General features: G+C 37.6%; 1 protein-coding gene across 1 annotated transcript in view; it reads left to right on the top strand.

The window, feature by feature from the left end:
• Positions 1 to 23073, top strand: part of ASAP2 (ArfGAP with SH3 domain, ankyrin repeat and PH domain 2) — a gene marked incomplete at both ends in the record, with an annotated part of 88030 nt that overhangs the window by 19344 nt on the left and 45613 nt on the right. The window contains 4 exons of the mRNA XM_080342963.1: positions 4419 to 4491; positions 8441 to 8586; positions 16622 to 16696; positions 18007 to 18056. Of these exons, the coding sequence (XP_080199089.1) occupies positions 4419 to 4491; positions 8441 to 8586; positions 16622 to 16696; positions 18007 to 18056 (344 nt within the window). The remainder of the gene's footprint in view (positions 1 to 4418; positions 4492 to 8440; positions 8587 to 16621; positions 16697 to 18006; positions 18057 to 23073) is intronic.

Here is a 23073-nt window from a genome sequence, read left to right as displayed (position 1 = left end):
GAAGTCCCTCTCCCCATTTTTGGTCTATAAGCAAGACTAAAATACAGTATTAAAGATATTAAGTTTTTCAGTATTTTTTCCATTCATCTGTAGGCATACTTAGCATTGCATTTGTTAATGCAGCAGCATCAAAAGATTACACAAAGGGATGGAGGACTAGAAGAAAGGACTAGAGGAAGTCTAGTTTGATAACACCATAGGAAACAACATAAAACAACATAATGATCTTTTATTAATTCATTCAGTTCTCTCTTAAAATGCCTAGAGGCCTGTTACCCTTTATCTCCTGTTCAGAAAGCTTTCCAGAATTGGATTTGTTTTTCCCAATTTCTAGTCATAGTTTGTTCAGGTACAGCTTTTACTCAGCTGTTCTTATGCTGGGTTTTTTTGGTTTGTTTTTGTTTTTGTTTTTTTTTTAGCTGAAATGTATAAATGTATCTTGGTGTTCATCCTTTTTTTCTTCGTTGTTACCATGAAGAAGTAGTTAAGTAGGACCCTTTCCATTCGGGAGACAGGACGCTACAGCCTGCGTGTCAGGGTAACTGAACAAGCACAGAGAACGGGCACTCAGTGCCCTGATATCCAAGCAAAATCCTATTGATAATCAATCCCCCAGTTAATAGCTGAAACACTTTGGGTGACTGGGGATCATTTCAGGATTTTTTTTTTTTTTTTAATTTAAGCATTTTGTGCTTTCTTTTTATTTGCTTTTGTGTAATGGGCACATTCCAGTTCCCTCTAGCTATCTGCTTGAGCTAGCCAAGTTTACACCTTATACCCAGTAACCTAATTACAAAACAAGAGCTGTTTAAGAAAGACTTTTTGTTCATTCCATACTTCAGTACTGGTGGATGAAAGCAACACCTACATTGCTTCCCATTTTGTGTGTGTAATTTTTCCATAAGTGTTTTATCAGAGTCAAAGATCCAGTGGTTCTGAGAAACATGTGAGATGTCAAGACCAGCATTTTGGACCTACACCTTTTTAGCATTTCAAAGAGTATGTAGCACTCAGTGGCTTTTGTTTGTTTCCTTGTCTTTGGTAGAAGGAAATCTCCTGTATCTTAATGTTTTTGTTTTTCATGGCTATACAGTTTGGCACCCTGTGGTGGTTCTGCAGTCACCTGGTAAGCCAAACCCTTTTGTTCTCCTTAGTTTTTTTTTTCTGACTGATCTCCCAGCTCATATTTGTATTTTTCCCTTGGATACACAACTTCGCAGTCTTCACTGTTGAATTTATTCCTTTTCTCATTAATCACATCAATGAATTGAATCAAAACACTCTTATTTTAAAAGAATGAAACACAGAAACACAGATTATGTTTGTGAAAGTTTGTCCATTTTTCTAATTACAATATTCTTGTAGGTTTTATATGCAATTATAATTGCATGGAGTATTGACTGTCACAAATTATTTTAATTCCTTTTTTTTTCTTTTTTTTTTTGACTGGGAGAGGGAAGAAGTAAGTTGAATTCATATTGCCTTGGTACAAAGGTAGAATACTTTGCTATTGGGATAATTTTTCTCTGTATTTCATGGCTTTGTAGTGGATCATCTACCTGAACAGAAGCTAAGCTGAGTCCTCAGCTAGCAAAGTCAGTGTTAGTTGAGATGGTATTTAGCCTGCTTCCATCATATATTCGTTCCCTGAATGTTTCAGGATCGTTCTACAGACTCAGTGTGCACTATCGCCATAAAAATGTGGTACCACTTCCCAAACTGAGTTTTAAATGCCTATTCTATTGTGGCGAATGAATATCTGAAGAAATCCTGTGATGAACGTAATGCTAAGGGTTAAAAAGACCCCAACAAAACGTATCTGGTAGAGACAACAGTGTAGTAAAAGTGCTCGCCACACTCACACAGCTACAGAGTTCTTGTTCAGAATAGCCCTGGAGGTTTCTTTAGCCGGAGCACCCAGGTATGTTGGTCCTCCCACTCATTCCTGGTTTTCCCATCATCTTTTCCATTGGGTTGTGTTGTATCAAGGGGCTGCCTGGTAGCCAGAGTTGGAAGGCTGACCCAGCTAAAAAATATGTATATATATAATTTTGTTTTTTTAATTCCCTTGCATCGTTACAGACACAGATTGTTTTACTCCTGTGATTTACCATGTGTCCCCGCAAACACTTGTTCTGGCCCAGCTGAGAAAGCTGGCAGGGGAAGAAGGGAGGGCCCAAGGGAGCCTGACCTGCCTGGTCTGTCCATGTTCACCACATTACAGCTTTAAGTTTTGCTTGTTCTTATTCTCTTTCTCAGTGCTGTCTGTGGTTTTTTGTTTGTTTGTTTTTTCCTGTCATCCTTGTTTTGGACTTTTACGTGTACCACCTTGCTAAGATAGTAGGTGCTTGAATTGTCACTGGTGTGCCAAGGACATAAGCTGTCATTTCAGTTGGACCCTGGTTATGCTGTGCCTATTGGGTTGGCTGTTCCACTGCTGAATCCCAGTGAAAGTGGGAGTTGGCTGAGAGAAGTTGGAAAACAAAATGATGGCTTTGGTTGAGGAAGAGGACTTGAAGATTTTCCCTTGCTGAGAGCCTGTGCTTTCTGACTGACGCAGTCACGAGCCAGAAGATTTTATGAATCTAGAGGGTCCTTGACTGCAGTAGCACAAGTGGTTCGTAATTCATCCAATGCACTTATCCTTCCAACACTTCTCTTTTTTCTTCTCTCTCTCCCCCAAACCGAGGTGCAGAGATTAAATAATTTATCAGCTACACATACAGATCTGAGACTTAGCTGTGAACTAAATCTGTGACTTTTAAGTGTCTGGTCAGCCTTCTCTTTGGACTGTTATTTGCAATGCTTGTAGCTGGACACATTCCTTTTGCTTTGTCTCCAAGAGGGTAATTGCCCTTTGATGCAGTCATTGATGAAATTATCATTCCTGTCTAGTCAGCTGATCAGATGGTGCTTTTCTGAGATTATTTTTAGAAAACACTGTATATACAATGAGGGAGTTTACTTTGTGTACTCCCATCCAGACAGGTGACTAATTGAACCTTTGAGATTGCACTGTATACTCGTTTGTTACAGCAATTCAGATTGCAGTAGAGGGTGAATAGAGCTCTATGTGACTTTTATGGAGCTCTTGGTGTTTTCTTTCTCCTTCTTCTGTATTTCAGAATTGCAGGTGAAAAGGCCTCTGCACTTCTTCTGCTAATATGTGAACTATAAAGATGCTGGAGGTAAAACTTCCCATGGATATAGCAGTACCATGACACTGTGTTAATGTTAAGGCAACATCGAAATCTATTTGTTTCCACGGAACACTGCAAAGATTTTGTTCAGCTATTTGTAGTCTGAATGGATTCAGTTTAAAAATACTCCCACAAATACGAGGGATAATACTTCTTTTTGCATTCAGTATGTTACAGTAATTGGATAGGGTCTCAGGGACTGACTTTCCACATAATTTCTCTTAACAAATTATTAACGATGGAACAATGGTAGGTCAGATGTGTAGCTGCTGCATTTCACTGAAATATTTTTCATTAAAACTGGCATTAGTTTGGTACTTCTTGTTTGCTTTTTTTTTTAGCATGTATCATGCTAAACAGCTCTTGGAGTAATATAATTAGTAGTGTTTGGTATTGTTCTTCAGTGTGGTCTAAAGACATCACCATCTCAGGAACTCATACTATTTTTTTTGTAGTCTCACAAAGGTGCGGTGGTTTTTTTGTCGTTGTTGTGTGGTTGGGGTTTTTTTTTAATAATTTGTGTAACTATAATTCTGCTTCTCCATTCTGGAACAGTTGTACATTTTTGGGTCAGCCCATATTTCACTTCAGTAACTGAAATGATTGCCCGCTTCCACTTCTTTCTTTGAGACAAATTGGATATAATTGCTTGAGTATTCTGGACAGGATTTAAACTTGAATTTTATGTTGTGTTGGTGAAAGCTTTGCCTAGTGATAAAATGTGTGAAAGATATTAGAGAGATATGCAATTTATTTTGTTCAGCATAGCAGTGAGAAAGTTCATATGCTTGGGAGTGCAATTAATTAACTAAGTTAACCAGAAAAATTGAAATTAAATTCCATTTTTAATATTCTGCCTGGGGAAGTGATATTGCTTGTTTCTTCAGCAGTGTTAGAACATATGATGGGTTGAAACTGTTTTAACCTTCTTTAATAATTTAACATAGTAAGAAGATACTGTGTAAATAGTTACGTTTTAGATGGTGCTGGGAATACGTGATGCTGGTTACCAGCAGAAAAGGGAAGATGTACTTCTATGGACAAGGGGACAGAATAGGTTGTATTGGATGAGTGTGAGAGCAACTGGCAAGTAATTTATTAATCACAGAAATAAATTTAACTAACGTGATAATGCTATAATTACAGAAGGTTTCCAGGGCACAGGTTTGCCAGAGGACAATCGAGTGTTTAACTTTTAATTTTTCTCTTTTGTTTTAGGCTCTGGATGTTGACCGCACTGTTCTCTATAAAATGAAGAAATCTGTCAAAGCCATAAACATATCTGGTCTGGGTAAGTACATAATAATTCCTGGTAGTTTATATTGGCAAAATTGGAGGATTTAAACAGTCAGTCATCTTACTGAATCAGAGAGAATTATATGCGTAACTCTGAGAAGAGAAAAATGTATGTTTTAAACAGCCATCTTGAACTAGCTACTTGATCACGAGCTCGGTGAGGATGAGATCTCAGCAGGTAGCTGAAGCCGTAGTATTCAGCTGGTGTGCTGCTACTGAGTGTGCAAACTGTGCCAGGTCTGGGCTACCTACTCCTCTGGCACCCTTGGTGCTTGGCAGATCCCTAAATGAGATTTTTAGTTCATATAAAGCTGCATATGCAGTGAAATCAACTTAACTGGGATTAGATGAGCACCTGAAATGGGAAGGCTTATGTGTCATTGAGAGCTGAGGGCATGGGAGGGGTGAAATGACTCTCCTTGGCAGCAACATTGGCTCTACTGCTTTGTGAAACTTCACCTTTCCTGGTGGCTTCCAGTTACGTATAGTGAGAACTTCATGACAAGAGAGGGCTAATAAACTGCAATTCTTTTGTTGTCATGATGCACATAGTCAGATATTTCTTTTGCAATGCTGATAAAAATACAAAGAACTATTGCTGTATGTATTTTTATATGTGTGCCAATCTCATGGAGTTTTGTGTGTTTATCTTCTTTGAAAAAATAACTGAAGCTTTTGTTTTTGTGGATCAGCATTTTGTGAATAAGAAACAGCATTTGTTTTTGTTGATAAGAAACATCATTTTATTGGCTTTTGTTCTCACTTTGCAGTTCATAGCAATTAGAGCCAACAAAACCTATATTGTATGCAAAACGGGCCTGGCAACCTTGGAGAGCCACCAATATCTGACAGAACTTGTGGGCATGTTGGTGTTCAGATATAAGGTTATAACAAGAACTGCTGTTGTGGTATAATTCTTATCAGCTAATTGAAAGTAAGTTCGTTCTTGCCTAACCTAGTGAAGCTGTTATCTTTGGATCATGGAGGGTCCAATTTGAGGTTCATCTGGAGCTGTGTCATCTGTTACATATTTATTTGGCACCCTTTCTTCTGAATTTTTTTTCTTATATAATTTTTGAGTGCTTGACTCTGCCTCATAATCAGTGTACTTGTTAGAGCACTGTAGTAAATCACTACAGTTTTTGCATAAAATCAGTACCTCACCTAGTATTTAAATTAATGCTGCCCAATATTGACAATAAAGAGGCATTTACAGGCATTTGTCTTCTACCAGCAGAAATATCACTAACCCTGCCACATGCCAGCCCTTGGGGTTTCTTTTGAGGAAGAAAAACCCCTGTGGCCTTGCACTCTTAAGAACACAGCTACTGGATTTTTAATATAGGTCCCGTGACTATTAAGTAGTTGTGTTTTGGCTTTCTTTTTTTAATGTGTGAATTTAGAAGCCATTATGGAGGATTAGATAGTGAGTCCAGTGTGTACAAAATTTAGTTTCTTACTTGAAAAAAAGCCTCTAAACCCTCAAATAAACCTGTTCTGGATTTCTTTTTTTAATAGATTCCAAACCTTTTGCTTGTAAGAAAACTTTTAAAATCCATCAGTAAGAAACCATAGGACAGGGAGAGTATTTTGGAGAGTTCCATGAAAAAATACCATTTTGTGTTCTTCAGAAGCACTTGTGAAGTACTAGCTCAGCTAATGGTATTGCTGCAATAACTACCATCAGGATTATGGGGAGTGTTTCAGAACTGCTCTTGAGCTGCTGGTTTGTTGGCATTGTTTAATGTGCTGCATAGATCCAGAAGAACAATCCTTAGGATGCTGGGGAATAGCAAACTCTTGGGGATGCTGTATGGAATAGCAAGCTTTTGTTTCCTAAGGTAAAAAGTCAGTGTGGTTCAGCTACTCATTGCACACCTCACTGCAACAGTTAATGGTAGCAGCCTTTTCACCTGGTTTTCATGTTGTGGCAGCTTTCTCTTCTTGCTGTATGAATTGTGTCCTGACCTTCACCCTTGCCTGGGTTCACATACACTAAGCTGGATGCAGGAAGCAATCCGAACACAGAAAGCAGTATGGAAATAATTCACTTTACTGAGTAGCTATGTGAACTAGAGGAGTTGTGACCTGCCACATGCTGTCTGTGCCAGTTTGTTTAAAGCTTGTTCAGGTGTGTGTACCTCACATGATAGTATTAGCTGAACATTCTTACTTCATCCTGCAGCGCAAGTAGCAAAAAGTATCCTAAGTGATCAGCCCCTGCTGTTGATGCTGAGGAAAAATAAATACAGTTCAGTGCTAGGACTTAGTTTTTAATCTGAATGGCTGTATAAAAACTGTCTTTTACAGGCTGCAAATTCAGGTGCTCAAGGTAGAAACTTGTAGAATTGACGCTGTTTGTGTAACTTCAGTTCTATATGTACGTTATGACTGTTTTTAATTCCACAGTATTATACCACCACTCCAGAGGGGTTCAGTGTAATATGTTGGAAATTGAAAAAAATTTGTAGCTACTTGAGAAACAAAGTTCTTGAATTTCTGTCCAAATAGGAATGTTGTGTCCAAATAGGCTTATTGTTAAGTTGTGGCATGCTAGATTTATTGAACTGGTTATTTAACTAATGGGTAGAAATTTCGTGAAACAACATTGCATTAAGAATCCTTTGGATTTTCAGTGTGTTGGTGTCTACAGACGGGCTTGAAATTAAACTGGATCATTGCTTGTTTGAACAGATTAATCCTCTCTAAATAATCTTCAGGGTTTATGCTGGTCTCATGTAATGACCAAGAAAGGATCTTTGTTCTTATTAATGCATAATCCGTTTTCTGGGGTGTGGTTTTTTTTCCCGACTTCCTTTGAAGTGTTAGAAATTGGCCACAGCTAGAATAAGAGCTATGCAACATGAACTTTCTCAGGTGCCAATGCAGTGTGCTTTGCCCATATGCTCAAGCTTTACATGGTCACTAAGCTTGAGTTCAGGAAGACTTTTGGTTTTATTCCACAGATCAAATTGACAGTGACTTTTTATGCCTATTTCCAGAGGCAAGTAGTCTGGTGTCCTAGGAGTGAATCAGTAGGTTGAAGTAGTTAAGACTTAGGCCCCTCAGGTTTCCCTTATATTTGAATCAGGTGAACTTGCTGTAGGCCTAGATCTTATCTCATTCCCTGAGTTGAATAACCCCACAACATGTGGAGCTCGAGGCTTTCTGAAGGGCAGAAGCATTGGGTGTGTGCTGGATGACTTGCCCTGGTGCAGCCTGCACCATGATTCAGAACCTGATGTCTCCATTAAGCACTGGATCACTTCTGGGGCAGAGCTGCTGGTTTTGTTGTCTCGGAAAGGAATCTACTTGTTGTGAACCAAAAGTGCTTTGAGAACTGGACTGGGCTGTGGTAAACCCAGGCTGCTAGGATTTGCTTCAGATCCTCCCTGTTGCTCTGAATTGGAGAGCTGACATAGGTGCAGGTTTTGTCCTCACCTGTAGTGTTGTTTGTAGTTCCATTTCGTAAGATGGCCCAAGAGTCTTATTTGATCTATTGTCTTCTGTTGAAGAGATCCTGGACTCTGCCAACACACTCAGTCTCCTCTATTTCTTTATTCAGCACACAGTTAACATTAGAGTTAATAAAAGACTCTAAAAGTTCATTGTAAGAGGTATGTGGTCTCTGGTATGGTGCAGAAATATTGCGGGTCTTTCTGGAGTGGGTACCTGTCAGATGATTGTCTTGTCTTGGTGACACATTGTCCTTCGTACAGCATGTGGATAGATACACCTAAACCAGAATTAGTGAGGTACATCATACTTCTGGCATACCAGTGTTAAAATACCAATAATAAATGTTTATTGTGTGAAGTAAACATTTTTAGAAAGAAATCTTATGAAGAGATTTTTTTTAAAAAAGAAAAAGAAACAAAACTCAATTGTAGTTTCAATTACATTTTATCTACTGATGATATTTTCATGTTTTGCTTTTTTTGAAGCTCATGTGGAAAATGAAGAACAGTACACGCAAGCACTGGAGAAATTCGGAGGCAACTGTGTTTGCAGGGATGACCCAGATTTGGGAACAGCGTTTTTAAAATTTTCTGTGTTTACAAAGGAATTAACTGCACTCTTCAAAAATTTGGTAAGAATTACTTAAGAAAAACATGTCGAAATTTTAAGACTATTACAAAGGCTATATTTCTGAATTATAACAGCCCTTTGTGTTGAAGACAACTTGTGTTTTAGCAACCACTGTTCTGAAAAAAATTCTTGGCCTAGGAAGATGTCTCATGCCCTGGCTTTTCCTCTTGCAACACTCCAAACTAAAAAAATGCAAAAAAAAAAAACCCACCCAAAAACCAAAACAAAGGAAAACAAAAAAACCAAACCACTATGAAAAAACCAAACAAACCCAACAAAACCCCCTCTTCTAACAATTCTCACATCTTAAAGGTTCTCACAATAAAGTAGTTATAACAAGTATTATAAAACACACATATTAATGTGCTTTAAAATTGTGACACCTGCGAAACCCAGCTTGGTTTTACTTTACCCAATGTTGCTTTTACTTCATGTTTTCACACTTCCCGTTTGTCTTTATAAGGGAGATTTTAGTGCCCCTGGAAGAGAGAGTCTCTTGCTTCTGAGGGGAGAGAGTCAGGAAAACAGAATCAAACATAAGGCTATAATGACAATGGTGTCCACTGGGGACCAATCCTGCAACTGAAGCCAGTAAGGCTTAAAAGCACCCTTCAGTGAGTCAAATGGGATGGAGCCAAATGGAGTAACAGGAGTTTTAGTTATGAATGGAGAATTTTCAGCCTCAATTTCACATTAATCAGAGGGCACAAAAAGAGCAGATTCTGACTACATACTCCCAGCTACAGCATTCCTGTGCCTGAATAAGCTCCAAACTTACTTGAAACCACAGAACTCTGAAACCAGGGGCTACAAAGGGGACATGACCCAGATTCCTACAAGCATTTAAAAGTCTGTGCTTGATGAAATCAATGAGATGGAGACACATCAAATGCTTTTGTGAGTCCAGACCAAATGTCTGTAGTTTGCAGCCAGCTGGTCATAATCAGTTCTTTGGGGAATGTTTCCAGCTAATGGGATTGAGGGCAGTCCCATTCACTCCCTGGTGCTGTCCTCTCTTTTTACCCAGTTATAATATTGATGGGAGAGAATCTAGTCCCAGATGTATATGTCAGTGGTGAAATGTATTTCATATTGGTACTATTGATTTGAATATCTCTGGATGTAGAAATACTATCAGAAGAGGCATCTTTATTGAATGTCAGTCAGTAGTCCTGGGTCTACCATATAGAAGTCGACTGCTCATGTGGAAGGGGAAGTAGAATGGGTCTTCTAATTCATACCTTCTGTTGCCTAAAAAAACCTTCTCTATCATGAATTAATTGCAATATGGTGACTTCATTAAACAAATGGATCTGGGGAATGCGATGTTTAGATGGTTTTAAAAAGCAATCTACTAAAAGCTGCACCCTGTCCCCAGAAAAACCTTTTAATTTATTCTATTTCAAAAATACTTTTAAAAGCTAAAAAATGTTGCAGTTTTACAGAAAAAAATCTTAGCTATCTGTTCTCTTAAAAACAGTAATGACTATCTTTTCAAAATGTTTCAGACAAGAATAACTTTTCTTCCAGGAACTGGAAAGGGGAAAATATGTAAATATATATTTGTAGGAAGTGAGATGCGTGTTTTTATTACCTTTTCTTATCCATGTAAGTGTTCTGTGTGTCTTCTCCAAGGAATATTTCTAAAACTTCTTGATTTGTACTGCTTTTTCACTAACAACTATGTATTGTTGCTTCAATTTGTTCCTATAAGAAGAGGATATGTCGTGAGATAGGAGCAGAGTCTGATTTTCTGTGTTTCTGAAGCGAATAATAATTTTGCATGGACATTAATGTATTTTTTTTTCTTTATTGCAATAGCATAGGCACTTTCTGTCTCATTTAGTACTGTCCAGTGAAGGCCAGGTCTCTGTAAGGTTCTGCTCTTCCCTAAAATGCTTCATATTGTTGAAGTTTGAAGTTTGAAGTTTTTTGTTGTCTCCTGACTAGTAGAGGAAAACTGAAAAAACAGCGGAACCTAAGAGTCCTTGAGTTTGGTGTCTCTCTAGGAAAATAGTTTCCTCCAGAAACAAATACATATGAAAAAAGACCTAAACTTCATTATTACTTGAAAATACCATATTTATCAAAAAAAAATCTAGAATTATAAAAGAATTATTAAACAAAATTAAAGTTTTATGTAACTTTGCCTTTTGGAAATTAATTGACAGAGGTCTAGTTTTCTAAGAGGTTACAAGAGCATTGACTAGTGTAAAAAGTCCTATACAGTAACTGGAAACAATTTGAGGTGCTATTTTCTTCCAGTCATATAAGAAACAAGCCACATGCAGTCTCACAGTGTGATGAAGTATCGAAGTCTTCAAGCATGTTGGCAGTAAAAACATCCCTCTCCTCTGGTGTTTCCTTGTAGCACCCAATGTATTTTGGTTTTAAATAGTTTAATAAAAAATGTAGCCATGGACATACAACCTGCTGCTGTTAAAAACACATTCTGAAAGATACTATTTTTAAATAGACCTACGCCTGGAGTTTCATGGGGAGCTGAATTTCCACAGAAGATTTTAGCTGAAACGAGCAGGGAATGTGCAAGGAAGTGAGAGGACGTGTTCAGACTGGAACAGATGCCAAAGCTGTTAACACTGGCAAAGCTTTAGGGCTACTGTCAAGTTTTGCTTTGTCATATATTTTGCTTTTGTTTCTAGAAGCTGATGTGTTCTGTCAGCTCTTAGCCTGGGTGGCATTTAGAGCTGTAGCTCACAAGTGCTTCTGCAAAGAGATTTTCTTTAAACTTGTCTTTAGTAAGGTAAAGGAAAGCTATTATAGAATTCTTCTACTTCAACATCTGTTTTCTCTAATATTTTTAAAGGTTTCCAATAACACTTTGATGTTTTTGTGGACTTATCAAGGCATCAGTGTTTTAAAATATTTCATTAACATCTGAAGCTTTTTTCCTTGGAATCCAATTATTCAATTGTAAACTATTCAAGTTAAAGTTCAAGTCTTGGGGTTTTAAACATGTTTTGCTATGCTTTTTTATGTGTGCACTTCTAAACAGTGCATAAATCCCAAAAAATCTTTGAAGAATTTTGATTCTTCACATTTGAAGTGAATTCTAGAACACTTTTAGAAGGAGTAAATTGATATTTTCTGTATATCAGGGTCTCATAATTTAACTTTAGCCTTTCTAACACATTGTTTTGATCAGTTTATGATACACTGGGAGTATTTTTTCTCTTGCTATAGCTCCAACACCAAGCTACAAATTTTCATTCAGCTTCTTTTGGATTAGAAATATTTTTAACGAGATTGATGAATCAATGTGGGGTTTTTGGCTCGTCAATTATCAAAAAACACTAGAGGGTTTTTCAGAGGTAACATGGTACTTTTTGCGGCATGTACAGTATTGCTTCTTGATGGTAGTCTTGGTGCTAATTCCTGGCAGAATGGTGGCACCCACAGTGCCGAGATGGGTTAGTTCTGTATGTCACTTACAGTGTTAATTACTCTGTCTTCACAATAAATTTAATGCCAAGTTATGAAGGTGTGAGTATTAATGTGAACAATGTTAGGACAAGGAAAGGCTCATTTCAACGTGTTTGCACTTCAAATATTTTTTCCTTTTAATCCTATCCTTAGACCGTTAAGCCAAAAAGAAATAAAATCTGTCGTTGCCTGTCATCTTTGTCAGCACTCCTTCAAAAGGGATTTGATCTGTGAAGATGAAGTAGCTATTTAACAAATTCAATTTTCTGTATTTGTTGTTCTGCATACTCTTTGCCCTTTCTTTTTCGTTTATTTAAATTTAAAGCTCATGAAACATGCTGGAATCTGATGTTTCCACTCTGTGGAAGGTAACTGGGAGGAAGAGGCTCCACGTGAGAAGTTTTTCTATTAATAATGCTTGGATTATTATAGCCAGGAAAAATGGAAGAACAATGATAATATTTTTCTGACTGTATGCTTCTGTTTTACTTCATCTTTTAAATGCAGGAAGGAGATTTGCTTAAATGTAAAAGGTAACAAATAACAAACCCGAAGGAAATAACTTTTCTATATGACATATAATAAACATACATATATTATAAACTTTAAATTATTACATACATATATAATAAGCTTAAGAATTTTACTTCTGGGATAGTAGGTCAAGCTAAGGTTTTAAATAAATGTTTGGTGCTTGAACCTTCACAAGCATGTTTTGTTTAGAAGGAATCAGCTAAGTGCGTGAAAAAAGCTACAGACATACATATTTGAGGTTGGAGTATTATATATGAAACTTAATGATTTAAGTTAGTCTTGTTTCAGATTTTCACTGGTATGCTTCAGGAGAGGTTGGTTTAATGGTAAGAGAAAAAAAAAGTGAGAGTACTCTTTGATTTACACATGTGAAGAAATAAACCAAGATGTAATAATTTCTCCTTAGTGGCATGGGTTCAGCTCCACCTGGAATCTTATCTTTATTTCTTTGCCAAAAGATATTGATCCAGCTGGAAGAAATTCAGAGGACGGTAACAAGAAATGGTCAGGGTTTGAATAAATTGTTCTGTGAAGGAAGCTTACAAGAGTTGGAAGTGCACGGTTTGGCTCACAAATAACTATGTTATTGTGGAAGAGGAAAATGATGAATTGCATATAAATGGGATCTCACTGAAAAATATTAGATGAAGTGTCCCAGAGAAAGTGGGAGAAGCTTACCACTCAGGTGTTTAACCTAGATTAGAAAATGTACAATTGGGAGTTCTCCTCCTCTGGCAAGGAAGATGGGCTGGAATAACCTCAAGTCTCTTTCTTTCTATGCTTTTAAAATTCTATTCTTTATGCTTTTAAAAATACCCTTAAAAATGTATTTCCTGTCATTTTGTGCTTGTGCTTCCTAACAGAGAAGTTCCCAGCCTGTAGTTTGTGTAGCAGGGGTGGTCCAGGGGCTGTTTCTGAACAGGACGTGGTGGCAACACCCGATACCTGCTGTGAAGGCTTTTTCTGGGCACTTCGTAGCGTTCAGCTGCTGCTTTGCTGGAGTCGCTTTTCCCTCAAGGGTGGTGGCTCATGTCCCACCTCGGCTGCTGGGACACCCCACCGGGCAGGGAGCGAGGGCAGCGGAAAGCCAGTGCTTGTCCTTGCTTGCCAGAGGGAGGGACGAAAGTTTGTGCTACAAATCTTCGTCACGTGATTTTCTGAAGCCTTAGGGTTAGATGCTAAAAGCTCCACGTTGAGACAAACAAACATCTCATCTACAGCGGATGTTCTGATTTCCACTTGCTCCCTGCTGTGTTGATTGCCCTGCTGAAGCTCACATCACTGGGAAAACTTTTGGAAAGTATTCAATCCAATAGTACTTGCCATAAAAAAATGAAAATAACTTAAACACTGATTTGTCAGCAGGCAGTGCTGCTGTCACTTGCGCACAGCTGAGCTCATTGGCGGTCGAGAAGCCCGCAGCTTCCCGCATGGACTACATCTAGAATTTGGTAATGGCAATAGGAGGCATATCATACACTGTTCAACTGCTTGAATTTTAGTTTAAATAACGAATGTTTTAAGGTCCACTCTGTTTATCTGCACGCTAAGAAAACTTTTTTTTGCTTGGATTTAGGAAACAACAAAACCTATTAAAGTGTTGCAGGCACCAGTATCCAAAGCTGTTCTGAGAAAGACTAATCAAAATAAACAGGAGGACTGGCAAATGAAGAACTTCAGTGTTTAGCCATAGGCTCTTAAACTACTTGAAAATCTCTTTCCCCTTCACAAATGTTGGCTTGCCCGTTGTCTCTGCCATTGCTTCTGGCAGCTGCATGTTTGTTGATGTTTGTGTTCTCTCTCCTGCTATTTCTTCTTCCTCTTCTCTGAGCTTTCTCCCACTTAGAAAGTTTTAATTTATGACCCTGCCTCTGTCATCTTATCTTGTTGGAAGCTGTCAGAGGAAAGTGCAAGTCTGCCAAAGCAGCAGTGTTGGAAGTGGAAACCAGGTCAACTGTTGGGTTTTTTCTTTTTTAAAAACATAAAAAACTTGGTAGTGTTCCTCTGACACAGGATGAGCTCAATTACTGTGATGCTTTCCTGCACCTTTGTGCATGTCACTTTTAAAAGAATTTTTTAAAACATAAAATAGTCAAAATGAGACAGTTATTAATATATACGTTTTAGGTGCCTGTATACACACAAAGTAGGAACTGCAGCATATTAATGCTTCTCTGCGTGCCAAAAATGGGTCTATATTTTTAGATAGGTCAGCTTCTCAAGAAAGCGGAAGAACATGTAAGATCTTTTTCTGTATATTGCTTGCTGGCTTATAAATACGAGCAAGTATGATTCGTCTAACTAGGTTAATAATGACAAGTTAATGCATTATGTATGTTTACATTTGTTACAAATAAAACAGGAGCATAGCGAATACAATAGACTGATAGTAATATGCAGATGGCAGCACACAGAAGGAATTTATTTGAAGAAGCAAACGTTATCCAAACTTTTAAAAAGAATATTGGGCTTTTTCTCCTCTTTTTAAAGTTGCTTTGGACTTTCAGGCCCCATGACTTGAAATTCTAGGAAGCACCCGGAACTGTTTTGGAGGCTGATTGATATTTACATATATGTCTGGGATGGTACTTGAGGGTTGACATTTTTTGTTTTCTGACTTAAGGAGAAAGCAGTTGCCTTGAGTCTGCTGTTGGGAAATACTTTATTTTTGCATTGTGCCTATTTATCTGGATTTGAAGAATAATTAAATGGAGGCTATGAAAGTATCGATCCTTAGGTTAGATCTCTTGACTGCATCATACTAATAAAGTGGAGTAACAAAGCAGAAAACTTTGCATAGTATGAAATCTTAGATAAGACCTTGTCTGCTTCTCCACCTGGAGAGCCATTCTAGATGTGTCTGTCCATAGATGTATGTCTTCCATCTGTCTTTTTCTAGAAGTTTAAATTTTTTTACGTAAGTCTGTGACGTTGTGTCTGAAGAAACAGAAGCATTTGTGGCTACATGATGCAAAATTCTTTCTGTACTTTGAACATTTGAAATTCATCTTCATAGAATTTGCATATGTATTTCAATGCTTCTTGAAAAAAATTCACATTTTAAAAGGAGAGCTAACAATAACATCAAAAAAAGAAATCCATCCAAAGGCAACCTTTGCCACATTGCTGCAAAAATTATTCTGATTTTTTTTCCACTGCATGGTTTTAAAATACCCTGGTTTTTGCTTTGCAGTCCGTTTGAGTTGTTACTGTTTAAATGCTCTACCTAGACATCATGGCCCATATGGCCCATACCTTGAATGTTTTCCCTGAGCCATAAAGGATTGACCATGAAGTCTTTCTTTTCCTGGTATATACCACTTATTGTCTTATTCCTATCATCTTTCAGTCTTTTTTCTTATCAAAATATTATCATACAGATACGTTATCTAGAACCATGATTATTTTACTGGTTTTTTTTTCCTTCTTGGATTATTTGTTTCCTGTTGAATTACTTGCATACTCAAGACCTCATAAAATCCTTATTTCACAGTGTGTATGAGACAAAAAAGGCAGGTGTATTACTTCTTAAGAATACATGGAAAATATTGGCTTTTTTACAGGCCAGTGACCTTTGTCTTAAAAACTGCTGTCAGAGTAAGATGCCGTGTATTGTGAGAACAGCAGATGTGTTTTATGGAATAGGTCTGAAGCCTGGAAAATAAACAAGATTAATTTAAAATATGCCGATGAACTCAAAATATATAAATGCTGGAAAATCATAATAATTGTTTTCATAGGATTTAAACACTGAAATCAGACAATGTAAAATTAATGATCCCATTTTGCATTAACTGTTGGATGAGATATTTATCATCAGCTGTAACTCAGCAGATTTCCTGCTGTCTTGCGTGAAAGTGTTTCCAGAGTCAGCTTAATTAACTCATGTTGCCTCCATCTTTGATTACTGGCTGTACTGATAAAAATCTTCATGAAGCAGTGTTAGGAAAATAATATATAAGATTTCCTTGTGAAACTTTCTGAAATGTGTGAATTGAGAGAATGTACGTTCTGCTTTAAAATATATTGAATGTTTCATTGTAATTTTCTTGTTATAGATTCAGAATATGAACAACATAATCACTTTCCCATTGGACAGTTTACTGAAGGGAGATCTGAAAGGAGTAAAAGGGGTATGTTTATCTTCTTATTTATATATATAATTATTGTTGGTGTAATTAATACAGTTAGCTAATGTATTAATCTTATCTGATGGGAAGCATGGGATGCCGAAGTAATGTGTTCGCGTAATAAGCAAGAGAATTTTTTTGTTGTTAATTGAGTCATCCCTTCTGTTTGTGGTTTCACATACAGAGTGCTCTTGACTGTGTATACAAAACATTTGAGAAGCTTTAAAAATAGCCCTGAGGTATAGAAGATAAACGGTTAAAGAGGTGTAAGAATTATTAATTTAGAAATATTTATTTAGTAGAGAGAGGGTAGTACTTTCTTTAAAAGGATTATTTTTAACATATTTATTTAGCATTCTAAAATTAGCTGGAACTGTATGGATTATTAAGAAAGATACATCAGACTGCATGAGCATAAGGTTTTTCTTAACAAAGCTAAAATGTATTTGTGCCCTGAGGATATTTCCTTTTTGAAATAATAACAACTTAGGACTCAAATGATGGTATGTTTATAATAAATTTCAAAGCATGTAGCCAACAAACTTACTTGGCTTGTGCTTCGTTTACTACTGAACAAACAGAAAGCGACTGGCAGCTATTGTTCTAGGACACTGAAGGAAGGAAAATGTACACAGACTAAATATGGTCTCTGTAAATTACTGGAGGATGAAGAGATTATTAGTATGATAGGCTTATTATCTTTGTGTTCCTTGCTTGCCATATTTAACTCCTATTGTTCTTTTCTATATCAGAATAGATACATTTATTACAATACAGTGTTGCCCCATGTTCCTGACTTAAGAAACTCATCAAATGCTATTTTAATTTTATAATTGTTGAGATAATTAGCAGGAATGTAGGAATTAGTTCCAAATCTGTAGCTGTGAAGTTTTTCCAGCATCTGACAGTTAATGGTATTATTTTGGAGTTGGCTGATTTCTGAACTCCAGAACTCCCAGCTCAGGACAGGTGCTGCTCTCCAGTGGAGCCAGAGCTGGAATGATGAGAAAACAGCTGATTAATTGCATAGTGGGCTCTTGGGATGACATGTGGTTATACCTTTTAAGGAGTAAAATGGAGCTGTAAAAAGCATCCTAGAAATGCTTTTAAAGACATGACTGTGCTAATTCTGTGTACAAGCTTGTTTTCCCTGTGTGGAAGATTGCTTTTACACAATCCTTAGGTGAGCTGTTGAAGAAAGAGGAGAGTCCCTTATTCTAGTAGGTGCTAAGATGGCCAAGGTGCGTCCTCATCATTAGATCCACAGTATTTTCCACGTAAACAATGTAACTGTATTTTTTTTTTCTTGACAGGACCTGAAAAAACCCTTTGATAAAGCTTGGAAGGACTATGAAACAAAAGTGTATGTATCTTTTAAATTTTCATTTAAAAGGGAAGTATAACTGAAATGTGTAAATGTCATTATTTAATGTTAAGAGTTCTAGCTGAGAAGCTGAGCTTTTTTTTTTCGGTTGTTCTTTAAAACCTGGACCTGTGTGAAAGCACAAGTGCATGGACACAATCATTTCAAATTCTGTAATATACAACTTATTTAATGGGTAAATTATTTTTTGTGTCTATAGGTGCCGTGACAGTTAGTGTCTGCAGTAGACCTCTTTGCTTAATGAATTCCAAGTAACAAGCATAATCTTCCGGTGCACATTTATCCACTCTATATTCTTCCATTCCAATTAAGAAAGTTTTGCTTTAATTGGGAAATAATTTTTTAAAATTTTTTAATAGGATCCATATTACTGCCTTGTAACCTACTACACATTAAAGTCCACTTTCCTGCCTTCCTCTGCTTTTGGAGGACACTATTATACAAAAGGAAAAGTTAGCCACCCTGTGTTTTCATCCTTAAAAGTGCAGCAACATAATTGTACTTGATGTCCTTTTAAGTATTTGTTGTTGTTGTTTTCTTCTCTTCATCAGTGACTAATTCACTATAATTAGCAAGTTTCCTTAGTCAGAAGAGCACAGAAGAAATTATATACTTCATGCCTGAGTGTTTTCAAATGTCTTAACAAAATATATCAAGAATATGCAAGTCAAAATTTAGTTCTAGATTTGTTAGCCTACAACCCTTGTCATGACTCTGTCATGTCTCTGGCTCTGGTGCATCTTATGAGATGATGCCCAGTAGGAAAACCTTGTTTGATGCTGAGCCTTTGGCAAAACAAGCTGCTAAGGCTGCTGAGGGTGTGAGTTTGCTACTACTGTTCCAAAACTGCCTCTGGTTCTGGATCAATCCAGTAGCCTTAGTAAACCAGATTTAATTAGCGTGGTGGATTTAAAGATATGGATATTTTCTGTATTTCATGCCAAGGTTGGATGCTCTCAGCAGGTGTCTTGTGTGCTGGGAATGGCTGAACACCTATATGAGTCTTGTCAGCTGTGGCTCATGTTACATGTTCAGCCCAATTTACTATAAGCCACTTGTTTGAAGGTGCCTGATGCAAAGTATAAAGAGCTATAAAATTAGTTTTCATAACAATTTTGTGTCGAGCTAAATTAATCAAATGAGTCAACAAAACTCAGCACCTAAAATCAAACATCATCAGTTTTGGTACTTCTTAAATCTTCAAGTGGCTTAGTGCCCTACAGCAGGAATAGTTATTTCCTGGGTTAACAGAGTAAATTTTATCAGCACAGCTGATGGTCTCCAAATTACAATTTCTTAGTGAGTTTTATTCTTTATTCCAGTATTACCTAGGTTGTCACAATTGGTTGAGTTTCGTGTCACTTATCCAGCATTTTTGATCTTCTGAGATTGAGTGCCACATATTGGACCCTGCTGATGCAAGTCCCGAAGAATCGCATACCATGACACTTTTTACCATAAATAGCTTGCAGATCTCCAGCTACCTATGTTGGCTGAGAAACTAGCAACGATTTTTTCATTTTTTTTAATGGCACAAAGGTGTAGGGATTCTGTAGTATCCACTGAGTTGGCCCATCTGAATCGGTGTGGAAAGAGTCTTCAGAAATGATTCCTGCAGGCGGCTTGCTCAAAAAAGCAACAAGTTTAACAAGTTAGCTAGGCCTCATTATTCTTTTTGCGAATATAAATGAAAATGGTCTAATGTACTGCTTTCCAGGCTCAGTTTGTGAGGAAGACCTGAGTGGCTTTTGTTTTTTGAAACTGCCTAGCTAGAGCTGCATTTTGGTAACTAGACATTCTGAAGTGTTAAGATAAACCTCCATTCTGACAATCAGAATTCTTGGAAGGTTGCGATGGCTCTGGTGTTTCATGTTCTTAATACCAGTGAACAGACTCACTTTGTGCTGTGCCGGTTACTGGCTGTTGAAGTAATGAAGATTTCTAACCATTGCACATGGCAGCAGTTGATCTCTGAGGACGGGCCATAAAGAACAGTCCGGTAATTTAGTCTGCTATTCTCTACCTATGCTTGATTGCGGATCTGAAAGCTTGTTTACTTACATATCACTTAATCATACTGACATCTGACAAAGTTTGTGTGCAGAATTTAAAATACATTCTGCACACTGCTTGAACATATAGCAAGAACACTGTTACTACTGGACCAAGAGCTCTGATGCTTCTAGAATTTCTGATAGAATATTCACTAGGATGAATATGTTGCAATGATGTAAAGATTGGTACTTTGATTCTCAGTGTGGTCATAGCAGGCTGTCTGTTTCAGTGTCAGGTACTCCAGAAATATTTCTGTTTGGTTTTAAACTTAGTTAAGTATTTGAGTAGTAAAAATGTGTGTAGAAGATGTATTTGAATCTGTATATTGGGCAATTCTGATATAATAACAGTAGATACCTGGGAATATTGTTGTGTATGTTATTTCATTTAGGACCTGAAAATGTGATGTTGATGTGTTTGTTTTCTACCTGTGGGATTGCTTGTATGATACCATGAGATTGGCTTTTCCTTTTAACCACAAGTCCATTAGAAAACCTACTTTATGGCTTTGCTTTCAAACAAGACACTTGTTTTTTGATCCGAAGCAGAATCAGGTTGTTTTTTTCTAGTGTAAGGAGATAACCTCTTTCCATGTTATCTCTGTAGTTTCTGCAAGACTTTTTTCACAAATGAAGCAGAGCTCCTTGACAATGCTTACTTCTAAGCCACTTATGTGTCAAGTTATTCAACATGCAAAAACTGAAGGCAGCACATGTTCATCAAGAAATTCTTTCAGATCTATTACCATTTTCTCTGATATTTCCAAGTGGTGGGCTGGTACAGTTGCTACACACTCTAGTTTTCTTCTTTTTTAAGCGGTTAGATGAAAGCTGCACATCAGTATTCTAGAGTTTAAAGCTCTTAGTCTAACTTGTTGGACTCCTTCACTTTGATCAAGACCAAAGGATCATCTGCTTGAGGCTTGGGATAGGGAGCCTGGGAATTCTATGTACAGGAAAATTCTTTAAAACAAGGGGTGCTTTTTGTTTGTGTGTGGTTGTTTTACAACGCCAGAAATTACTTATTGTGGCTTAAGTTTGCCAGTCAGGGAATATTGCTTTTCATAGCAAACTGCATCACTTTTATGAAGGAGCAGACCAATTGTCCATAGTTCTGTCAGACTGGAGCTTCCCCAATACCCCCACCCCTGCAAGGAGGACTGTGGGATTTGTCAGCCCCCCTTGTGTGTAAGATGGGTTCTCAGATCAGTTGAGGTGTTACCAGCTGTCACTGTTCAGCATTGGTCTTTACAAATCAGAGATGGGAAGTTTAGATGTGATTTTTAAGCTAGGGTGAGAATATTCATTTGAGCCTGAATCTGTTCAGGTCAGCTTTACCATCTACTAAATTTTGAACACAGGAAAACAGTGAGGTTTTTCTGGGTTGCTGTTAAGTATGCCACTGAGATTTCTTGAGATAATAACTGTTTTTATTCTGTGGCTGTCCCAAATGGATCTGAACTTCTTTTAGCTGTGCATGTTGGTCATCTGTAGCAGCGCGTGGATGCAGAGTCATCTAAGGACTCTTAATTGCAAACTGAATTTCTTTGTTGTAATATCTTCACAGTGTCTGCCTTAACAAAGGGCAAAGGGAGTGGGAGAGGTAACCTCAGTCTCACCTACAGTCTGCGTTGCCAAAAGGGGATGGTGGATGTAGGTGTTGGTAGACAGAGGTTTGCTCAGCCTTCTGCAATCTGTTACCTTAGGTGAGTGCTTGTTTGGACTGTGCTTAAAACCAGTCCTAGGTTTACGCTTAGTTAGCTATCTTTTCCTGTGCTATTTCCTCAAATATGTGAGTCTCTCTTTTTATTCTGCTCTTTGTCTGCATATCCCTCTGTATCATATGCTTAGAATCACACCATTCATCTGCATTTCCTAGTCACAAGTACAGACCTGTGAAGCTAAGTGCCAGATATCAGAGTGTTATTTTTGTAGTCTGTGAAGAAGTGTCTTCATCCTGATTTCTGTCTCTGTAGGCTGTCTTTATAAGGAAGAATTGGAGCTTATTTGCCTCAATATCTCATCTCTCTTACTTGCACCTTTGTGATTACATACCAGCTGCTAATATATCCAAGTGTGACCTATTTGAAAAGAAATTCAGTTAAAAATTTTGATGTGTCTAGTCTTGTTTGGGACAGTGATGTTAAGACTCATTTTTTTGCTCTTGGATCACCACCCATCAATGTTGATTATATGCAACTTCTTCACCCTGTAGCTACCTAACATCTCGGAGTATTTTCCTGAAGATCACCGTAGCTGAATTAAGTGAGGGAGCCTGGATCAATTTTTCTTTATACCTTGGGAACGTTCTTGAATAAGAGAGTAAGAGGAGCAAGTAACGCGTAGCTTTATGCCAGCTTACCTCAGTCAAAAATTGGGAGCATCCTGAGGTGACATTCATCAATAATTCATCTTTTCTCACCACCAGTCATTAACATGCTTCAGTTGAAGCTACAAAGATTTTTAAAGCTTTAGAGCAGTTGAAAGCAGCGCATTTCTCTGAGGACCTCAGTTCCAGTCCTTGTTTCCCATACACGAGCTGGGCGGTGCTGCCTGGCACCGCAGCACCACACTGGGACTGGTCTGTCTGTGTCCTTTGGGTAGAACTGGTGCAGACTGGGCTGTTCTTGTTATGAGGTGATCGTACTTAAACACTAATGGCAGAGGCGCCGGGGGAGCATATGGGGAAGGAGTACACATGTCATACAAACTGCTCATTCTCCCAGCAGGCAGACCGTATTCAACAAGGCAGCGAGCCAGATTTCACCCACATTCTTCAGTTTAATAGGTCCTGTTGTGGTGGATTTTGAGGTAAAGACATTCTGTCAATTTTGCACAGGAAATAGAAGCTTCAACTTACTGAAGCGTACTATTTACTCATTTTCTAGTTGAACAGTAGTGTCTGTATTCCAGACATAAGCCTGTCTTTCCTGAAAAGAAAT

The sequence above is a fragment of the Nesoenas mayeri genome, assembly GCF_963082525.1.
Source record: "Nesoenas mayeri genome assembly, chromosome: 3".
NCBI classification, from domain to species: domain Eukaryota; kingdom Metazoa; phylum Chordata; class Aves; order Columbiformes; family Columbidae; genus Nesoenas; species Nesoenas mayeri.
This window is presented reverse-complemented; position numbering and strand designations above follow the sequence as displayed.